Source organism: Rana temporaria, chromosome 9 (assembly GCF_905171775.1).
Source record: "Rana temporaria chromosome 9, aRanTem1.1, whole genome shotgun sequence".
Lineage (NCBI taxonomy): Eukaryota > Metazoa > Chordata > Amphibia > Anura > Ranidae > Rana > Rana temporaria.
The window spans coordinates 131,795,534-131,812,264 of NC_053497.1; the positions used below are offsets into that span (position 1 = coordinate 131,795,534).

At 43.9% G+C, this 16,731-nt stretch overlaps 1 protein-coding gene across 3 annotated transcripts in view; it reads left to right on the top strand.

Moving 5' to 3' along the window:
* Nucleotides 1-16,731, top strand: part of LOC120914077 (catechol O-methyltransferase A-like) — a 30,713-nt gene that overhangs the window by 12,293 nt on the left and 1,689 nt on the right. For 2 of the 3 annotated variants that reach the window (XM_040324534.1, XM_040324535.1), the window contains exons 3-5: nt 3,019-3,212; nt 4,966-5,235; nt 14,150-14,281. In XM_040324534.1, the coding sequence (XP_040180468.1) occupies nt 3,019-3,212; nt 4,966-5,235; nt 14,150-14,281 (596 nt within the window). The remainder of the gene's footprint in view (nt 1-3,018; nt 3,213-4,965; nt 5,236-14,149; nt 14,282-16,731) is intronic. The other variant, XM_040324536.1, reaches the window with a different exon arrangement.

The following is a 16,731-nucleotide window of genomic DNA, read 5'->3' on the forward strand; positions in this document are numbered from 1 at the left end:
GTTTATTACTTACTCAAAGCTGGGAATCTATCTCCTAGTATATCTAATTCTCCCATCTAATGCCATTGCACAACTTCTGGAGGTGGTACTGATTTGGTTGGCAGACACATGTATGACTCTGCAGAGGCATGCTCTGCCCGAAGCAAGAGCCTTTTCCGGAGTTTGAACAAAAACTTACATTTAGCCTTGCAAGTCTCAAATGTCAAATAGGGCTGCAACTACCGATTTATTTTTATAATCGATTAGTTGGCCGATTATTGTTTCGATTAATCGGATAATAGCCTTAAAAAAAAAATAGCATTTTTACATTTTTTTGGGCCAATTTGTTGTTGGGCAGATTACAAAACACAAAATGACGCAAAAACGCATTACATGCTTTTCTGCAGCTTCTCCATTGAAGTATATTGAACCAAAAAAAAAAAATAGCACCGTTTTGCGTTTAAAAATTCCTGTCCGTTTCCAAATCCGCAGCAGCTGAAAAAAAATCATGGATGTGAACGTGTCAAATAGGAAAACATGTAAATGAACTAGAGGTGCACCGAAATGGAAATTTCAGAACCGAAACGAAACCGAAATAAAAAAAGTCAGGCCGAAACCGAAAATTACTTTTCTTTTTTCCCCCTATTTCATATTTTTTTAAATAATTGTATGTATTACATGAGACATTTTAATTAGCTTCATTGATTTAAAATAACCAGAATTGAGAAGCTCCAAGTCAATATAATAAATGTATTACCTCAGTTACTATGACCAGTGGTGGCAGACAGTACATTTACCCCCCCCCCCCCCCGCCATGCTGCATATTAAGATCATCAAAATGACAGTCACAGTTCATAATCTGCATACATCAAACTGCACTGTAGTCAGATGGCTGCATAACATTCCCTATGCATCTCAGCCTAATATGCCTTAGTAGTGTTTGTGTCTTAATCTTACTTGTTGAACTTGCTGGCAATGGTGGTGGCACTGACTGTATCGTCTGTATCGTCGTTCTTGTTCCTCCTCGGCGGCGCTGGCTCCGCCTCCTCTTGGAACTTGAACAGCTGCTCTCCTCGGGCTCAGCTCCTCCCATGCTCCTCCTCTCATCCCCTCCCGCCTACGGCCATGACCCCCTGAGATACGTCACGCCGCTGGGAGGGGAGCAGGGCCGCTCTAAACATAGGAGGAGCCGGAGGGAAGTGTTGGTGGCACTGGCAGCCGCAGCGTGATGGCTCTTGGCTGACGCCACCGCTGAGTACGTGCAGATTGCGCAGGTAAATAAATACTGAACCCAGAGAAACACTGACATTGACAGTGATTGACAGCCGGCCGGCCCACTGCCGATCAGCCCACCGGGAATCTCCCGATGGCCAGTCCATCGCTGGCCCTGAGTGGAGGTGGGTCATTATCGGCAATTCTTTCGTTGTTTCTGCATTTCCCCAAAACAGCTATTTTCGGGCCGATATGTATCGTTCGCCGATATATTTGTGCAGGTGTGACCCCGACCTGAGATGTTTAGTAACATAATGGGGTTAAAAAAACAAAAATAAGTACAAAAAGAGCAAATAATCGCTTCTGTAAGGGGTTAATTTTTTTACTGTGGGACAGTGAAAGTAATATTTACAGTAGCGATTTGCTTTTTTGTACTATAAAGGGACAATTTTAGTTTTTTTAACCCCATTATGTTACTGCCGGATTAATCTATTACGAAAATTGTAATCGATTAATTTCATTATCGATTAGTTGTTTTCGGCCCTAATGTCAAAGTAAATCTGTGCCATGCAGTTGTCAAAAAGGAAGTTGTGCCCAATAAATTGTATCTTTCCCCATTACTAACTTATCATGCCTTGTTCTACACTGTGTCTCTGTACGAGGTGGTCCATTTTGGTAGAGGTGGTCCATTTTTTCCTCGTGTCAGACCCTCCAGCATACAGAACAGTGAGCAACACAGTAGTGACATCACCAAATTACCCCAAATGTCCTGAGACAAGCAGTCACAGGCAACAGTGCCTTGGATCTCACACTGTAAATATACAGCTATGAGGATAAATGCCCAGGAGACATTAGAAGGCATACTCGCATACCAGGAAGGGCCTACTATATTTTTTTTTTTAGGAAGAATTAAGGACAAAAGACAAATTGACATTTCTAGATGTTCCCTGTTGATTTCAGGTCCAATTTACCTGTTGCCCAGCCCACTCGCTATTACCTGCCTTCCCTGTACTTCTTCACCACTATCTGGCTGAAAGGGTCCAAGATACTTAGCCTACTGTTATCTCCAATTCGGGGATGTTATAGTGTTACTAAACCCAGGACCCTGCATTCACTATATCTGGTCTCCCACAGTACACAGAAATGCAATTATTTTAGTAAATATAAACTGCTAAATACCTTTTCTCATGAGCAGTATATAGCAGTCTTGTGACTTCTATCAGTGCCTGGTTAAAGTTTGTAGGAGAGGTTTTCATACTGCAATGGCTGTCCTATCAGGATCCAGGACCCTGACCCTCTGTCTGGACAGTGCTGATTGGCCCTGTGCTAATCACATGCACTGTCCCAAGAAAAAAAAAAATTCTCTAGCAATACACACAAATCTGAGCATGTGCAGCCTGACTCCAGTATCTGTCTTATCCAGACCTATTCTGGAGTCAGTGGAAAAAGGGGAGGATCTGTGTATAAAGGCTCAAACAGCCTTTTTACACAATGCAGAGGATTAACCTCTTTGGTTCCATGGTGAGTATAAGAAGCATGCTTTACTGCATATCCAGACTGGTTTTACTGTTGTGGGTCTAGTAACACTTTAGGGACCCTCTCCCCATCGACTTGTCACACCCCGAGTGACCAATCACTGGACCCTGCATTTGGAAGGAAGGGGAAGAGACCCCAATGCTCCCCTTAGTTATAAGTACCAGTTATGTCTCCTGGACACTAAACAGAGCAGTGGGGGTGGGGGGGGATGTGAAGGATGTAAAGTTAAGTGAGCCTGTTGTTTTTCTGTACACAGGATTAATTTAATGGCTATTTTTTTTTTTATATCAGGAGAAATCCTGGATGCTGTTATTCTGGAGACCCGTCCTCGCTGTGTGCTAGAACTGGGCACATATTGTGGTTACTCTGCGGTGCGGATCGCTAGGTTGCTGCCTCCTGGTGCACGGCTTGTTACCATAGAGATGAATCCACACTATGCCCAGGTGGCCAAAGAAGTGATTCGGCACGCAGGGTTGGAAGCACAGGTGGGTCACACCTTTCTTAAAGGGAATGTTTAGTGGTTTTCTGTATGATTTTTTCTTTTTTTTATAAATATTATTTTAAGTATTTTTACATGTCTCATTGCCTACTACTGTAAAAAGAGTGTTGCTCACACATTTCAGTAGCTCAAGCTGAAATTTACAAACCCAATTACTGAGTTTGAGCAATTAATCAATATGAGGGTTCATTCTTTAAAAAAAAAAAAAAAAGCCTATAGAAATGGAAATTGGGAATGAGAAGGAGCAGATAATACATTTTTGTACTCCTAGAATAGCATCGCTTCCTACATGTATACTCTTTTCCAGCCAGTAGTGAGCTAGTTAGTAGTGAGTATGCTGGGGATGCATACTTTAAAAGAAACTTGTGCTTTGTCCAGGCAGTACACTTGCTTTAGTGTCCCCTCTCCTCACTTGCAGAAAATATTTCCCCTTTCTTTTTTTCCATGCCAAACCTTTCAGTGGCAAAAAAACAAAAAACAAAAACCAGCTAAAACTATGGAAATGTATGTGACTCCACATGACAGTGCTGGTTCTTGGTAATTGGCCCAGCACTGCCACATACACATAGGAGTCCTCATCCAACTAACTAAGTTGTAACCATTGCCTACTCTTTGAAAAATTAAAAGGCATAAAAATCTTATGCCGCGTACACACGATTGGAAATTCCGACAACAAATGTTCTATGTGGGCGTTTAGTCAGAAATTCCGACCGTGTGTAGGCTCCATCGGACATTTGCTGTCGGAATTTCCGACCACAAAAATTTAAGAGCTGGTTCTCAAATTTTCCAACAACAAAAGTTCTTTTCGGAAATTCTGATCGTCTGTATGCAATTCCGACGCACACAAATTCTACACATGCTCGGAATCATTGAACTTAATTTTTCTCGGCTCGTCGTAGTGTTGTACGTGACCGCGTCCTTGACGTTCGGAATTTCCGACAAGATTTGTGTGACCGTGTGTATGCAACACAAGTTTGAGCCAAAATTCCGTCTGAAAAAAAATCCACAGGTTTGTTGTCGGAATTTCCGGTCGTGGGTACATGGCATTAGGCTAGAGCAGGGATATGCAATTAGCAGACCTCCAGCTGTTGCCAAACTACAAGTTCCATGAGGCATAGCGAGATTCTGACAGCATCAAGCATGACACCCAGAGGCAGAGGCATGATGGGACTTGTAGTTTGGCAACAGCTGGAGGTTCGCTAATTGCATATCCCTGGGCTAGAGTTAGGGCTCTTTTACACGGGCGCACCGTTCAGGTCCGCCTGCCAGTTTTTTCGGCGGACCTGAACGGGTGCTCCGTGCTCCTCTATGGAGCCGCGGATGTCAGCGGTGACATCCGATCCGCCAAAGTGTGACGGAGGAAAAACCTACTTTTCCATCCGTCTGGCGGATCGGATCAGGTGAACACGGACAGACGGTCCGTGTTCGTCAGATCCCCCCATAGGGGAGAGCGGAGAAAAGACAGGGCCCTGTCATCCGCCGGCTCAGCGGGGATCAACGGAGCGATCCCCGCTGGACAAGCAGAGGTTCACGGGGCGGATCATTGCTGATCCGCCCCGTGTGAAAGGGACCTTACATATTAATTGAAAATCCATCTTTATAGAGATGCATTGAAAATAAATAGTATAATGTATAGATAACTTTTAATTGTCAAGGACACATTTGGTGCTGTCTTGTAATAACATATATATTTTCTTTTGTTCACCAAACCCGATTTGCCATCCTACCTATCCTTGTAGATGCCCCTTGTCCCCGATTACCCAGTGCCCTCCGGCGTCTCCTCTTCCTGTTCTCAGGCCGAGCAGACAGCCAGCAACACAACCCTCCCACCTAGTTCAAACCAGCTCAGGTGGCGTTTGCAGGAAGCTCTTCTATACACCACATTGCAGTGCCTGCAGCTGCCCCTGCAACTTTTTTCTCGCACTTCCCAAAACCCGTTTACATCATCATCTTCACTACCAACTCGGAAAGAAACTACGGAAAGGCAACCTGCTGCCCAAACCTGCAAGGTGAGACCTTTTCTCTCAATATTCAGTCAGGTTGTAGAGGGGGGCCTGCGAAGTGGAGACCTGTATTGCCGGTGTTCTGCCGAATAAGTTCCACCCGGCGGATAAGGACCCCCTTGAGCAGGCGTGGCGCTGAGTCTCCGAAAATAGCCGAACATGTAGAGCTGAGAGTCAGCTCTACATGGCGCATGCGCAATGACTATCGCATATGCTGCACGCTCCAAATGTTAGTGCTACTCTGCAAGGGGTGGGGGTGATTTTAACAATAAAGTACGCGTCTTAGCGGGGCGTGTTGTCCATCTGAGTTAAATGTGCAAATCCGCCCATGAACATTGCCATTGCAAAACCTACCCCGCTAAGACGTGTACTTTATTGTTAAAATCACCCCCGCCCCTTGCAGATTAGCACTAGCATTGGGAGCGTGCGGCATATATGATAGTCATTGCGCATGCGCCGTGTAGAGCTGACTCTCAGCTCTACATGTTCGACTTGGAGACTCCGCGCCGCGCCTGCACAGTACAAGGGGGCTCGGTTGAGAGATTCAGACAAAGAAAACAAAGAAAAAAAACATTTAGAAGGAAAAGGTAAGTGAACCAACAATGCACTAGCTTAAAGGAACCTATTTAGAAAATAAAAAATGAACCTTTACAACACGTTAAGCACGGTTGGATATTGGATGGTCGTTTTAACCCCTTGTGTGGTTTAAAAAGCGTCTGAGCCAAACACGAAAGTTGGAGGCATTGCAAGCTGGTGAGTGCGGTTTTAAAGGGAGAGGAGTCACTTGCACGTTGGTGTGGTGGATGAGATAAGAAAATTCAACACTGAAATTTCTAACTGGAATTTTTCACTAGAATTTTTTATGGACTATTATTTTTTCACTGGGTGATATTTATGATAATATTCACGTTATAATATATTGTATACACTGTTGTTATTAACAATTCGTTATAATATATGTGTCACTGAGCGCCACTATTTTTTCCTGTTTTTTCAATTGTTTTTTTAAATATTTACACATTTATAGCTTTTTAAGTGGCAGCCTCTTCCATTTCTTTTTTTCATAGGCGCAGTGGTGGTATTTAGTATTAGGGGCGGATACATACTGATTATCAACCGTTCTTTTATGTTTTTGTGCATGCCTAATTTCAATGAGCCTACTTAACTACTTGCCGACCAGCCGCCGTATAACTGTTATACGGCGGCAGGTTGGCTCGGCTGCGCGAGATCACGTAGCTGTACGTCATCTCGCGTTTCAGCCAATAGGGGCGCACGTCCCCCGCTCACCCATGGTGCCGGCGTGCGTGATCACCGCCGGGCACCCGCGATCGCTCGTTACAGAGCGAGAACTGGGAGCTGTGTGTGTAAACACCAGGGCTCAAGTCCTGCGGGAACGCGTGGGAACGGAGTTCCTGCACTTTTTTCACAGCAGGAACTCCGTTCCCTTTGCAGGACTAGAGCAGCCGAGCCGCCCGAGCCAATCATTCATTAAGCGGCGATGCCCAGCTCGAGTCACTGTCAGGGGCAGGCAAACCAAAGTAATCCTTTATGTTACTGGCTGCTTCCTGTATATGGATTCATCGGGTAGTGTGCGGGTATTCCGTCACTTTCTCGATGCCGCAATGTCTCCTGGGAGCTTTTGTCATTGTTCCAAGGAGACATTGCGGAGGTCTGCCGCGAGTAATCGCGGGATTTAAAAATAACTTGCTTCTGTAAGTAACATAAAGAAATACTAAGGTACAGTGTATCGAAAAAAAACATGCGGTTTAGTAATTATGCATATGAGCGTATCTTTTTTTTTTTTTTGGTGAGGGAGTGGATCTTGGTTGGCAGTTCCCACACTTTTTTCCTCAGGACTTGACCCCTGGTAAACACACAGCTCCCGGTCCTGTCAGGGGGAGAAATGCCTGATCCAAACACGAAAGTTGGAGGCATTCATACAATGTATGAACAGCGATCTGTCATTTCCCCTAGACAGTCCCACCCCCCCTTTAGTTAAAACACACCCATGGAACATAATTGACCCCTTCCTCGCCCCCTAGTGTTAACCCCTTCCCTGCCAGTGGCATTTTTATAGCAATCAATGCATTTTTATAGCACCGATCGCTATAAAAATGCCAATGGTCCCAAAAATGTGTCAAAAGTGTCCGAAGTGTCCGCCATAAGGTCGCAGTACTAATAAAAATCGCTAAAAAATGTTTTACTAGTAAAAAAAAAACATTAATAAAAATGCCATAAAACGATGCCCTATTTTGTTAACGCTATAACTTTTGCGCAAACCAATCAATAAACGCTTATTGCGATTTTTTTTTTTAACGAAAAATATGTAGAAGAATACGTATCAGCCTAAACTGAGGAAAAAAACGTTTTTTTATATATTTTTGGGGATCTTTATTACAGCAAAAATTTAAAAATATTCATTTTTTTTTCAAAATTGTCGCTCTATTTTTGTTTATAGCGCAAAAAATAAAAACCACAGAGGTGATTAAATACCACCAAAAGAAAGCTCTATTTGTGGGAAAAAAGAACGCCAATTTTGTTTGGGAGCCATGTCGCACGACCACGCAATTGTCAGTTAAAGCTACGCAGTGCGGAATCACAAAAAAGGGGCCCAGTAATTGACCAGCGATATGGTCCGGGGCTGAAGTGGTTAATACTTATCACAAAAAAAATATGCTACTTATTTTTTTCAACCACAAATTGCAACGCTCAGATGTAGACAAACCTCATAATAATTATAATGATGGATGGCATTTTCCTGCTGTAAACCTGATTGCAAATGAATGTTGCTATAATCAGTTCAGATACAACATTTTCAATAATGCCCATATATCAAAGCTCAGAATCTTAGGAAATGTCCTTACTATAACTGCTTCTTGGAAAAAGGCCCAGATTTTTCCCTCAACTGTCATGCCAATAAACAGAACTCCATTAACTACTGTTTCGCAGTTGGCAGGTGACTAACCTATGACAAAACAATAAGGAGGTTTGTCAGCTACACGGCGGAAGCTGTAGCCAAAGATTGCCTTGGACTAGTTTCAAGAACTGACTTGGCTTGAAGCAAAAATAAATCTGTAGCTGAGCGAAAAAGTCTCCAATTATCCACAGATGACTTCTCAGATTGCTATCGCTCTTTGTACCATGAGAATGCGGTCCATGTGACCGCTCAGAGGGGACAATTTCTGGGTTAATAATCTGTATAGGAAATGAGGGGCATTACTCTAATGGAAGTATCTTCTGTGCTGGAGGATGTCGGCTACAATGCACACTACTTTCATACAAAAATAGCCACAAATAATTATTGGCTAACTTATGGTTCTAAATTTTTCATGAAATCGTGTTTTTTATTTTATTTTTTTAATAAAAATTAAGTTTACTCTAATTTCTGACATCAAGCAAAATACCTATATGAGAAAGCTTAGGTTTTAGATGGGATGCAGGTCCTTCATACATGTGGCGTCTACGCACACATGTGCAGAGAAAACCCAACACATGCGCAAATGTGCAAAAGATCTTTGCAGGGTTCTGATGCCCTGCAACACATTGTGTAGAAACCATAGCTTGTGTCATCAGAGATACCAGGGGGCGCAATGTCATTCTCGCCTAGGTGAGGTAAGTGCTGAGCTGTAGCATAAAAGTAGAAAACGCTTACATTTTTCTTTTAGCCTAAATCTTGTTCTTTATTCTAATCTTCTTTTTTTTTTTTAATCCATGAAAAGGATGCAACCACTTTTTGGCTGCAATTTTCTGCCCGGCTCCATCAAAGGATGGGCGAGATGGCTGACATGGCCACCCACCCCACTGAGCGAATATTGGCCGTTGTGTAAAGTCAGCTTAAAGCGGAGGTTCACCGGAATTTTTTTTTTCTAAAGCCAGCAGCTACAAATACTGCAGCTGCTGACTTTTAAAAAATGGACCCTTGCTTGTCCAGCTCGCCCGCGACGTCGGCAGCCGAAGCCGAGCTACCGCGCGGCTCTCGGCTTCCACTGCCACCACCCTCGGTGAGGGAATCAGGAAGTGAAGTGCTGCAGCTTCACTGACCGGTTCCCTACTGTGCATGTGCGAGTCGCGCTGCGCCGTCCTCACTGGTCCCTGATGTGTTCTGGGAGCTGTGTGTTTCCCAGAACACACTGGGGGGGGGGGGGTAATGCGAAGGGGCGGGAATCTATACCAGGAAGTGGTGCAAATACCTGTTTTATACAGGTATCTGCACCCCCTCCCCCCTGAAAAGTGCCAAATGTGACATCGGAGGGGGGGAGGGTTTCGAAAAGCGGAGGTTCACTTTTGGGTGAACTTCCGCTTTAAAGCAGGGACCGGGCGAATTGTGATCAGTGCATAGCCGTACACACTTTACAGAATTTGATCAGCTTCTGTCACAAGGACATTATTTATTTATGACAGAAAATTTTAGAACGCTGTCAATAAATAAATATATATATATATATATATATATATATATATATATATATATATATATATATATATATATATATATATATTACCAAAAGTATTGGGACTCTTGATTTTACACACAAAGTTTAATGGCATTCCAGTCTTAGTCTTAGTCTGTAGGGTTCAACATCGAGTTTGCCCACCCTTTGCAGCTATAACAGCTTCAACTCTTCTGGGAAGGCTGTCCACAAGGTTTAGGAGTGTGTCTATGGGAATGTTTGATTATTCTTCCAGAACTGCATTTGTGAGGTCAGGCACTGATGTGGACAAGAAGGCCTGGCTCGCAGTCTCTGCTCTAATTCATCCCGAAGATGTTCTATCAGGTTGAGGTCATGACTCTGCAGGCCAGTCAAGTTTCTCCACCCCAAACTTGCTCATTTATGTCTTTATGGACCTTGCTTTGTGCACTGGTCCAAATCATTTGGTAGAGGGGTATTATAATGTGGGGTTGTTTTTTCAGGGGTTGGGCTTGGCCCCTTAGTTCCAGTGAAGAGAACTCTCAAGGCGTCAGCATGCCAAGACATTTTGAACAATTTCATGCTCCCAACATAACTGTGCACCAGTGCACAAAGAAAGGTCATAAAGACATGGATGAGTGAGTTTGGGGTGAAGGAAATTGACTGGCATGCACAGAATCCTGACCTCAACCCGATAGAACACCTTTGGGATGAATTAGAGCGGAGACTGTGAACCAGGCCCTCTCGTCCACATCAGTGCCTGACCTCACACATGCACTTGTGGAAGAATGATCAAACATTCCCATAGACACTCCTAAACCTTGTGGACGGCCTTCCCAGAAGAGATGAAGCTGTTATAGCTGCAAAGGGTGGGCCAACTCAATATTGAACCCTACGGACTAAGACTGGGATGCCATTAAAGTTCATGTGCGTGTAAAGGCAGACATCCCAATACTTTTGGTAATGTAGTGTACATTGTGCAGTGCGTATAGAAAAGAGTCACTCCCCTTTTTAAAATACTCACTCACATTTTGTTGTTTTGCAGCCTGAAATGAAGACGGACACAGTTTTTGTTTTAACCAGCTGTATTTGCTCAGTGCAACTTATAACATCCAAGTAAAAGATATAACACCATGTCATAAAAAAATTAAAAAAAATTGTAAAAACCGAATCACTGAGTTGTAACAAGGATTACCCCCTAATGTCAGTATTTTGTTGAACCACCTTTAGCTTTATTTACAGCCTTTAGTCTGATGGTATATGTCTACAAATCTGCACATCTAGACTTTGCAATACTTGCCCACTCTTCTTTGCAGAACTGCTCAAGTTCAGTTAAATTTGATGGTAACCGGTGTGGACTGCAGTCTTCAAGTCATTCCACAGATTGTCAATGGGGTCTGGGCTCTGACTAGGCCATGCAAGGACATTTACCTTTTTCTCCTTCAACCACTGTATGGTCATTTTTGCTGTGGGTCATTGTCATGTTGGAAGGTAAACTTTCCCATTGACAACTTTCTGGCAGAGGGCAGCAGATTTTTCTCAGGAATTGGATGATATTTGATCCATTTTCCCTTCTATCCTGACAATTGCCCCAGTCCCTGCTGCAGAGAAACACCCCCGTAACAGGATATTACCACATCCTTTACTGTAGGAATGGTTTTATATTTGTATGGTGAGCTGTATTGGATTTCAGCCAGACATATGGTTTGGTGTTGAGGCCAAATAATTCAATTTTAGTCTGATCATAACCCCTTTTTCCGTGTGGCCTCAGAATCTTCAAGGTGTGCTTTGGAAAAAGCTCAGTTGTGACTTGATGTGGCCTTTAGTGAGGTGTGGCTTTTTTCTTGCAACCCTCCCATACAAGCCACATTTGTGGAGAATGTGTGATACTGTGGTCACATACACACAATAACCAATCTTTGTCATAAATTCCTGAAACTGCATCAGAGTTGCTGTAGGCCTCTTGGTAGCCTGTCTGACCATAATCCTGGCTCTTTTATTCAGTCTTGGATGATGTGCTGATCCAGGGAGGGTCTGTGTTGTACCAAATACCTTACACTTCTTAATAATAGACTTAGTTTTGCTTCTAGGCATTGATAGATGCAAAACTATTTCATAGGCTTTATCTCATGACTTGTGCCTGTCCACAGCTTTATCCCGGAGATCTTTTGACAGTGCCTTGCCACCCATAGTTGTTTGTTAACTTCAGTTTCACTTTTAGAGACTGAAATGCTCCAGGAAAGCTCTTTTCATGTTGAGCTAATCAAAAATCACCACAGCTGATCACAGTTGAACGTCAAATGGCTTTGTGTGCCATTGAGAAGGTGATTAGCTACACTTGATTGTAGGGGTGCATCGGATCAAAAAACTCACGGATTGGATCGATCCTCGGATCAGGAGTCACGGATCAGATCATTTTCGGATAAGCAAAAAAAAAAGTCCCTTTTCATCGGTCCAAAAAAAAAAATTATATATATATATATATAATCACACACACACTTTATAGTCATTGTCGGAACTGGGGGGAAATAACATGCAGTAGTAGTAAATAATCTTGCTGTAAAAACAGCAAGATTGTACTTTTAACAAGTCCTGTCTAAACAGCCTCTTTAATCCACCCTTGTGAATTGCTACTGTGCTGTGCTCTTTTTTTTTTTTCCCTCTCAAAGTCTGCTTGCCAGAGCCCAGTGCACAGCGTGACACGCCTCCCCGGGGAGGCGTGTCATGCTGGGCTCTGGCAAGCAGACTGGGTGGAGCAAGATGGCCACCGCTCCGAAACTAGGCCGAAGCCGGGGACTTTCCTAGGCCTAGGCTCCGGAGCGCTCCGCGAATCGCGGGGTGTGCCGATCCGAACGGGGTGACCCGTTCGGATCACGGATCGGTGACGATCCGTTGCACCCCTACTTGATTGAGTTTACAAGTAATTTTTAGGAGGGGGGTGATCCTTATTCCAACTCAGCCATTTCAGTTTTTTTTCTGACATGTGTTTTATCTTTCACTTGGATGTTATAAGTTGCAGCTGGATAAAACATAAACTGTGTCTGTCTTCATTTTAGGCTGCAAAGCAATGTGATTATTTTAAAGGGGAGTGATTCTTTTCTATACCCACTGTACATTCACATCAGTCTCTGCCCTCAAGGAGCTTACAATTGAAGGCCCCTAACTCATATTCATACATACACATACTGGGGACAATTTATTAGCATGTCTTTGGAGTGTGGGAGGAAACCCACACAGGCACGGGAGAACATGCAAACTCCAGGCAGGTAGTGCCATGGTTGGGATTCAAACAGATGGCCCTAGAGCTGCTATACAGAAGTAGCTAACCACTCTGCTGGAGAACTTTTGACGATCGAAGGCTGCAACCACTGATCAGTGTATTCTGACAGTAGCGGGTCCCATTGTCTGAAAATGTCCCAGCAGGAAGGATTGCTTCATCCATTGTGTTTGCGTGTCAGTCCACTGGCTGAATGGGGGAAAAAAACTAATTGTGTATATATAGCCAGCTTTATAGTCACTGACCTTGAGTAAGCGATAAGACAGAGGTTGCCTATCCACTGGCCCACGGGCCACATGCGGAGCCCTCAGATGTGGCCCGTGACCTCCTGCTCTTGGATGGCGGGTCGGCAAACCTACATCATGGGTTCCTGACCCACCATCCGAGAGCATGAGCATTCTGAATAGAACTGGGGCTAGAGGAAGCATGGCTGCAGAGGGAGCAGAGCCACATAAGGAGATACTGCCTGTATAGCACCAGCTCCTTTCACAGGCGGAGTGATACCAACTGCACTCCGCCTGGGACAGCAACAGCTGGCAATACCTGTCGTTTTTAGGTGGACCCAATCAGGTCCTCCATTCACCTTGTATGCGATTACACCCGCCTACCTCAAATCTGATCCACTAAAAAAAAACATCTGTCCCCTGCTGTCTGGACAGATTGGAGGACCTATAGAGTAGAGCGGGCTGTGTCCGTGTCTGCTCTGCATCCATCCGTTTCGCTCACTGTGGCCCACGACCGGTTACCAAGTTGCTTAAGTGGGCCTTGCTCTTCAAAAAAATAGGCACCCCTGAGATAAGATACTCTGACCTCACCTATCAAAGATCTCCCCCCTATCACAGATCCCCCCATCGATATTACCCTTCTATAACATCCCAGCACTCCACCTCTCTGCTACCTCAATCACACAAGATGCGAAGCATGGCAGGTCCGGACAAAGGGCGGGACTTTGAGTGATTAAACCACTTTCAGTTCTTAATATCTCTTGGGTGAGATCTCTGTGCAGAGTTCCTAGTTCCGCACATCAGCAGTGGTCACTGTGTGTATTTTATACTACAGAGAATGTAGCAGGAGCTGGACCACACAAAAAAGGTATGCAAGAACACTCAAAAATCCCAGAAACAGAGCTGGGGATTGTGGCAGGGAGATCTCACTACCAATAACACTGTTCAGGGGTCCAAAAGGGTAACCTTTTGTTCTGGGAGAAGAATCTTATGCTTGTTTTGTGCCACAGGTGGAACTGTTGGTGGGCTCCAGCTCCATTTTGATCCCTCAGTTGAAGAAGAAACTGGACATTGAGAATTTTGACCTGGTGTTTATAGACCACTGGAAAGTCAGTTATCTCCCAGACACCAAACTGATGGAGGTGAGTTAAAATGGCATGTGTGGATTATTGTACGTGTCTGACAACATGCCACAGTTGTTGGTGCCAGTATCAACTCCTGGTCTGCATTTCCTGTGTAATTTTTGATTCTAGAAATGCCATATTTAAAATGTAGCTACAGACAAACCCTCCTTTTGTCGGAAAGAAGGGCCAGATTCTCTTGCGGTTCTTTTTTTGTCCCAGAGGCACAACAGGAAGTGAGACATTTTCAGACAGTTGTCTCTAGAACTTTGTCCTAGTGAACATGGACGCCAAGACTAATAGAAAGGGTGAATATTTTTAGCGGGATTACAGACAGCAAGAAGAAAAACAGACAGAAGTTTTAAGCTGGGTTCAGACTTATACGAATTGGATGCTGGATTTACGGCATCCAATTTGCATGAAAGGAGATTTTGCCCAGTTCCCAATGTAGCCAGGTGACACATCTCCAGGGCGGCCTTGGAAAACACTGCAGAAGGGTCCTGTGCATCTTTGGATCTGTTTCAGGTCCGAATTCAGGCCAAAATTCGGACCTGAAATGGTAAAAGGGGACGCACCGGACCCCTGCTGCACACCGCTCCGCAGATAGTGTGAACCCAGCCTTAATCTTTCTGCACTTTATCCACAAAAAAAATTATTTGGATAGAAATGCACTTTAATTATTTACAGAATACAGAGTTAGATTTCAAGTAGATATCTGATCTGTATTCAAAATGTATGTCCATGTCATCTAAAGAAAGTGGGGTAGATTTACTAAAACTGGAGCACTCAGAATCTTGTGCAGCTGTGTATGGTAGCCAATCCGCTTCTAACTTTAGCTGCTTTGACAAAACCTGGAAGCTGATTGGTTACTATGCAGAGCTGCCCCAGATTTTATATTCTCCATTTTTAGTAAATCCCCCCCCCCCTCCCAGTGTTCCTAATGGGCAAGCCCACCTTTGCAAAGATTTCCCACATCCCTCATGCACCGCAATGTCCGTCCCCAAAATCTTAAAATGCTGCGCCCTGCTCCTCAAACCAGTGCTGATCCTTGACACCATTGTCCTCCCTAATGAGCGACCCCAGGAAATTCACATTTGAGCACTCCCAGCTTCATCCCCACCCATGCATGGACAGTCTGCTGACTTATACACTCGCAAAAACGATTGAGCTGTGAAAGAGAGCAGACTGCGCATGTACAGCTGGGAAGGGAGGTTTGGGAATGTTCGTACATGGATTTCTGGGGCCGGGCATGTGGCACTGAATGCACCCTGCCATTTTCAGGACTGATTGGGGAGGACAATGGTGTCAGCAGCTGAAGAGGCGGGTGTGGGCTTGGGGAACATGGCCCAGCAATGTAATATATTTAGAATATTGTGGTGCGTTAGGGCCTTTTCTGGAAATGTGTGAGGTGAAAAACCCTTTAAACTGGTGAATTCAAAGTCCCAAATAAAAAAAATTGATGCTGTTCTGGGACCCAAATTATTAATGAAATATCGGCAAAGGCAAAAAAAAGTCCATATAACACATTGCAGGCATTCTTCACCATTTCTGTATAACGTGAAATCAATCCATTATATTTTCTTTTTGATGTTTTTTATTACGGTCAGCGTGTCTTCACCTCACAATCTTATTTGTGCTGTCTATCATATGGGTTTGTTTTTCGGGTTTCACTTATTTTACTGTAATATGCAAACATCTGATAATAGCACAGGTCATCAATGAGAGTGCTTATACATTTTCATCTTACAAAAACAAGAGCTGTCTGTCACACGTTAACCACATTGTTTATTGGCTATTTCACATATACCAGTAATATCCGATTTCCTGCTTTGAGAACTGGGCTATTTAGATCAGTGTTTCTCAACTCCAGTCCTCAAGGCGCACCAACAGGTCATGTTTTCAGGATTTCCCTCAGATGAAATGGCTGTGGTAATTACTAAGGCAGTGAAACTGATTAAATCCCCTGTGCAAAATAATGGAAAGCCTGAAAACATGACCTGTTGGGGCACCTTGAGGGCTGGAGTTGAGAAACACTGATTTAGATACAGAAACACGTCTGACCCAATTTTGGTCCCGACTAGGAATGAGGCTCAAGTGCGTTTTGATCCATTTCTGAACGAGCCCACTAGGAAGTTGTCACTATACTGGGCCGAGCATAAGCGGCCGAGGCATTTCTCACCCGCAGCCACATGTATTGTATATGTGAGTAGGGTTGCCAACTCATCCCTTTAAAACAGAACACATATTAATTACACAGGTTCTGTGGCTGATTAAGGAGGTAATTAAACTCACTTGGTGCCTTATTTGCATTAAATTAGCCTCAGAACCTGTGTAATTAATATGTGTTCTGTTTTAAAGGGATGAGTTGGCAACCCTATATGTGAGGCAGAGAATGCACTGGTTGCACATGATTGGCCCAGTACAGATGACGGCTTCCTGGTGGGCTTGCTAATTTGGGTTTGAACTAGGGT